This window comes from Pecten maximus, unplaced genomic scaffold (assembly GCF_902652985.1).
Source record: "Pecten maximus unplaced genomic scaffold, xPecMax1.1, whole genome shotgun sequence".
NCBI lineage: Eukaryota > Metazoa > Mollusca > Bivalvia > Pectinida > Pectinidae > Pecten > Pecten maximus.
Window position 1 is genome coordinate 1 of NW_022982018.1, and position 6,090 is coordinate 6,090.

Genomic DNA, 6,090 nt, shown 5'->3' on the forward strand with positions numbered 1-6,090 from the left:
AGTTAAAAAAACACTCCCCCCTTTGGGGGAATTCCATAAGACCCAAATTTTTTGAATTCCCACCCCCACCTTTGCACACAGTAAGTCTATGGACTCCGATCAAATCAACACATGTTCCTAAAGGCTATGGTGGAGTTGCCGTAATCTATAGCATTGACATTCATATCAAGATCACAGAACATCCGGATGGAGGGAACATATTGGTCTTGCCTTCTCGTGGAAGTTCAACAATCCATGAATTTCTTGATTGAACTTCAAATGTGTTGGTTTCAATGGCTCATTCTTACGACAGAAAATAATGACAGAGACAGCTAACTGAATTTGTAAACCGAAGTTAAATCATCACAGAATCATATTTTGACATCCTGTTTATTAACCAGAAATGCCGAAAGTGACTATATGTTCTGCAACCGGAAAGAATATCCACAAACGGTGAAGATCACATTGCCTTTTCAAAGATATCATTAGGGAAAGTAAAATCATCAAAAACACTGCAATCCAGCAAACCAAAATGGGCAAGCTTTGACAAGGATATCTATCCGAGATAAATCATGGAATCACAATTACAACGCAACCGAAAAAAACACATACGGAAGTTAAATTCAGGCAGCTGTCAAACTTAGCAAACTTAGAGAGAATTATCAATAATAGAACGGTCAGAGTTGTGAGACTATACACAATGTGGCAAGTCTAGGAATATACTCAATAGTACTGTGTTCTAGGTTGGAAACCACAAAGGTGAAGTGCTTCTATCTTTGACCCCACTGAGTTCCGTCTTTACAACGGGAATATTCTTCTCTTAGCTCTGCATTACTTGTAACGAAAGCCATACCAATGATATCATCCCCGTTTTTAACGACATTGGATACAAAGTAGGCCTTTGACGTTATGGAACACCAGGTACTCCACAGACAACTGTACTCGGACAGTATCCAGGGGGGGGGGGGGGGGGGGGGGGGGGGGGGCTGGTTTAATGCCCAAGCTATCAATGTAAGTGATCAGTGTCGGATACCTTCCCATACGGCATGAGTCAGACAGTCCTCAATGCATTACAAGAGGTACAATAAGCCACTCCTAATGGGTTTTGAACAATCTTGATACCACACGTAACATGTGCTGCGCTACTGGCAAAATCAAAGAAGGATATGCAGACCTTATTATACTAGGTAAATACCTTTAGAAGTAGGGGTGAGGGCAAGATACAACCAAACCCACTCAAGAGCAAGGTGATCCAATTCACCACCACCAATATCCTCTTAAGTTAGAAGACCAGCCACTGGAATTTATGGAGGGAAATGATCATTTAAGAGTTAATAGAAACATAAAAAGGACTTTGATATCGAAAAAAGGTACAGGCAGACAGAAAGAGAGCTTACCTGTTAATAGGCGCTGGATTCCACGGCGAGCTATTAGAGGCATTGCAACGAGAGTCGCTACGCCAGGAGGAACATACTACGTATAGATTTCCGTCAGTTATAACCCTAGAACTTCTTTGGTTATAGCCAGTCGAGACATTAATCCACAAGAACATCCTGAACCTGTTTCGTAGTATTATCACCAGAGACGGTAGTATAGACTCTCAAGTGGCCCATCAACAACTAGCAGTGATGCACTTCAAGTCCGGCAGATTCTTCTCTAAGGTACGAAGACAACACGAAATGTATGGATTCCCAGACGTTTACCAACTACTCTTGAACACCACTTAAAAACTAAAGGGAAGGAAAGTATGAATCTGGCCATCAACATAAGTATCACGCAGACATAGAGCGATGAGACCGAAGTGAAACCCCCACTGAAGTAAATTTACTTAAAGAACAAACACTAGGAAAAGTGTACCATATCTACAGTGAAATCGGTACTAACCCGTTCGACTCAAAACGTGCAGAAATAAAAACAGACTGCTCACAGATACATAAAAACTACAGGGAAACAGGCGCTAAGTGAATGTGTAAGTCCTGGATGAGTAGTACTTAAGTTCTTATTATAGTTTCGTTAAGCTAAGTAAAATATTTATAAAAAAAAAAATATGTTTGTTTATTTATTTGAGTCCATGTACCCATCCATTAGTAATTGTTTTGGAGTGATTAAGTGTTGAAATTCATATTGCATATACGCAAAACCTGTGGTTCCCAGAAAAGATTAAAAGATTGCAATATGAGGACATGCTTCTGAAAGTGAGTTAGTATAAAACTACTATCGGTTATATCAGGAGTGTCATGGTACATGTTATAAATGATAAATATGTAAATTAACAAATATACGTGAGTTGAGATTCCCGTGCATGCGTATGTGTCCATATTATAGTATATGCAATTGTCAGTATAAGAATATGAACGTGCTACATAAAATATCTATAAGTAAAATATCTACATTCCGCGTGGCATTTGCAAATGTATCTTTAGAAAATCAAATTGTAGTTTAAAACTGCATGCTACAATTTACAGTGATTTGGTCAGTGTAGGAATACATCTCTATGTGTTCTAGGTAAAAGTGACTGCGTGTTACTTTCGGTATCATTAGGCCTAGAGAGCCTTCTAAATTTGTTAGAATTCAGTTACATTAGACACCAAGACCAAGACTTTTATTATGTATATTTTCTTAACATTAGATATGTAGGTGTGTTATATATGCTTCTATTGATATATCATGTATACATCGGCCAGATGAAGGCTATATATTGGCTTACATAATGTCCGATTTTATTCCAATTAAGTATGCAGGTTTCACAGGAAATCAAAATGTGCCAGAGTTGTAGCGATGACGTCAAACGTATTGTAAAAGGTGGCTTCTGATCGCTTAAAATTTAGATGTATCCCTGTTTTAATTAAACTTTTAATTAGGTGTGTTGGCAGGATATGAATTCAAACATGTATGCTTGGAACTATTTAGTTCGAACTTTATCTGTCTATTATAGACGTTTTTATACCGGGTTCGTTTGGGGGACCTCTATAACGACGCTCTTTAGATCAATACTTGACATAAAAACAACAATTATTTATTCAAAATAGAAATGATTAGATAAATGTTGGTGACAGGGTTTTTCAATTATATCGTACCACATTGATTACAAGATTAATGTTTCATGACCACGATGAGATAATTGACATTTTAAACTTGTTTTTATTGGTTTTAGTAAGAAAGTCAATCTAGTTTCGTGTCCCCAATAATCTGCAATGAATCCAATCACATTGATTGTACATTCAAGATATGCTTGCAAGTTTTGTTTTGTCTCTAAGCAGGATGAAACATGAAAAATAGTCCTATCAAAGCTTAAAAACAGTCATAGCCATGGCATTATCATGGTACTGTTATGGGACATTCTCTACCTGCTTATTTTACCTGTAATTTGAATCTGTTCTCCTGGTCCAAGCTGTGTGGTGACATAACATCGCCAGAAAGCATTAACTCTATGCATGGAACTAGCAGCTTCAACAAATGAACTTATTAACGGCAAATGTCGGTCAACAGAAACACTTTGTTTGTATAATTGGATATGGACAATAAACACCAGCGACAACAAAAATTCCGAATGGACCTCCAACTCAGGATCAACGGCACCAAATGCCATGCCAAAGGTAATCGCAACTGTTATTAATGCTTAATCGATACCACCAATTGTAGATAATTCTTCATCATTAAATATTATCGAAGCTGTGAAGAAATACGAACTTGTACAGTAAGTGAACGCTTACAGTGATATTCAAAAGCCATTCATTACATTTTTGACTGAAATGTAGAACATTATCAAACTTACAATAAAAATATATGGTTTTCCGGAACTGCTTTCCTGTTGAAGTATCGTAGCATATTGCCCATTGACAGCAATAGCGTATGAAGCTGTAGACCATCTCTAAATAATTCATATCTCGCATAAGTTTGTTGTCTCAATTTAACGGTTTTATGTACCTTTTCCATACAAATTAACGCCCAGTCTTATACCCTACGCTCCATCAGTCACTTCGTCATCGGCGCAGCAATACCAGGCGGACTACATTTTATAATCATTAAAGATCTGTATCCAACTATACTGTTTATATAAAGACTGGATAACATATTGTGTTCTAGGAATTAATAAACACGAACTGTAGTTTACAAGTGTCGTTTATTATTTCTAACGTATTTTAACGAATGTCATTTTGACGAATTGGTGTATCTACTTTAAGTAAGCAGGTACAGAAAAAAACATGATAATAGCATGTTAGGCCTCATTCGAAATGTAATAAAAGGAAATTTCAATGGTTTGTCGTTTAATATAAAAAAAAATTCACCGCTATTAAGCTGCAAACCATTGAATATCCTCTATATGTTTGCATAAAAAATCTAAAGCAAAAAAAAAACAAAAACAAAAAACAAAAAACAGGTACACTGAAAATGAGGGTACCTTCAACTTAAGAGTCAAGGACAATGTGCTTAACGGTCATGAATTAAACATAACATAAACAAAATTTACAGTTCAGTTTAGAGCTCATGATGACGTCCTTTAAATGAAAAAACGGTCTTTATGTATTGATGTATGGACTTGTGTTTATGATGTTTGGATATCTATGAATGATGTCTAGCAATACTCTTTACTCGATGGAATACATTATGACTGACATTCGTTCCAGTAGCTTGTCAGGTACTGCCCAATTCTGTACATTACGTTCTTCAATTCGATAGTATTATATGCCAAATAAAAAAGTCCGGAATGCCAGGAAGGAATTGAACGTTTAATATTTTTTTTCTAAACACTGAAGGGAAATCAAACCTGGTTGTTTAAATTAAATTGTACATCATTTCATCATCTTAAAATGTTTTTTTCAACAGAGGTCAATGATAATCACGGTATATATAACGACGATGTAATAATCTGGTTGATGTCAACATCACAAATATAATCAGGATGACTGTTAGAATGTTTTTATCCGACGACTGTACTTGGAGTATTCTTCGCTAATGATGGAAGGTATTGGTTCCAAAACTGGACCCTGTCAAGTGTCACGTGATATTGTGGTGATATATTGCTGTCAAATCGTTGGTAGAGCCCAGCTACCTGGTCGTATCTTGGCCAATGAGGAAGACCAGGACCATTTGGTGAACTGTAAACAAAAACAACAGATATTTGTTTCATAAAAGTATGTTTTCTATAGAAAAAGGGACACTGGATTTTAAATTTGTGTCAGCATCATTTATATTACATGTGTTGTGATAGGAGAGACAAAAATATAACAGGGAAATGTTCATGTCATCTCAGTCTTTTTTGTGGTACGAATATTATTGATTAGATATCAAAACAATGTACAGTGATCGATAGCATATTTTACATGAAAGGAATTTATTACATAAGAAAAACTGAGACAGTAAAAACAAACAGAACACAACGCCATACATCATTAAATCATACGACGTAAAAATTGCTAGCTGTTTTGATATCAAATGCTGTAAACGTACATATGTCAGTGAGGAAACTGTTTTAGTGATTTGTCGCTCTGAAAATATGACACTTAATTACGATTCAAATCGGAACGTCTATATAACATTTTGCATATATGGTGCATGCATCCATTCATAAATAAGCCAATGTCAGAATGTTTTGTAATGCTTAAGTTCCTTTGTGGTCGATGGGGAGTGGTAATTGTGTATTCTACAGAAACTGGTTATTACAGTTTTCCTACATAGCGAAAGTTCCATGGGATATTTTCGAAACAGTAACTATCATGCACTTTGAAACTGTATTGAATTTGTTCAGAAAAGAAACATTACAAAGCAATGCATAGCTTACCCAGTCTTAGCGAAATTTGCCCAGTATGTCATCATGATCAAAGACAGCACTGGGTCATCTGCTTTGGAACCAGCAAACGAGAACAAATAGGAAAGTTCAGCGGCATGGCTTGCCCCAGTGAACCAAGAAGGGCGTTCGTTCGTACTCTTTGGTTCCTTGGTGAACATATACTGAAATGTATTCCTGCCCATGGTCAATCCAGGAGATGAGTGGCAGTCGAGAGTGCTGACCGTAGGGGCTACCATAATGCCATCTGTGTACAGGTTGATGACACTTCTGCTTTGCTCAATGTCATTAATTTTGCTGTATTTTTTGGTGGGACAAAGGGG

The 6,090-nt window shown here is 36.6% G+C and overlaps 1 protein-coding gene across 1 annotated transcript; it reads right to left on the bottom strand.

Annotated features, from left to right (window-relative positions):
• Positions 1-4,451: 4,451 nt before the first annotated feature.
• On the bottom strand, positions 4,452-6,069 carry LOC117320334 (carboxylesterase 5A-like). The gene is made up of 2 exons (XM_033874941.1): positions 5,762-6,069; positions 4,452-5,078 (listed from the first exon to the last, which is right to left on the bottom strand). The coding sequence occupies exons 1-2, from the start codon at positions 6,004-6,006 to the stop codon at positions 4,901-4,903; spliced, it is 423 nt and encodes a 140-aa protein (XP_033730832.1). The 5' UTR covers positions 6,007-6,069; the 3' UTR covers positions 4,452-4,900.
• Positions 6,070-6,090: the final 21 nt, after the last annotated feature.

Bases quoted from the DNA above. Each gene is read 5' to 3' on its own strand.
- LOC117320334 (XM_033874941.1), bottom strand. From the start codon at position 6,006: ATGGTAGCCCCTACGGTCAGCACTCTCGACTGCCACTCATCTCCTGGA. The intron at 5,079-5,761 runs GTAAGCTATGCA...TTTTGTTTACAG, and splicing joins GCAAATTTCGCTAAGACTGG to TTCACCAAATGGTCCTGGTC.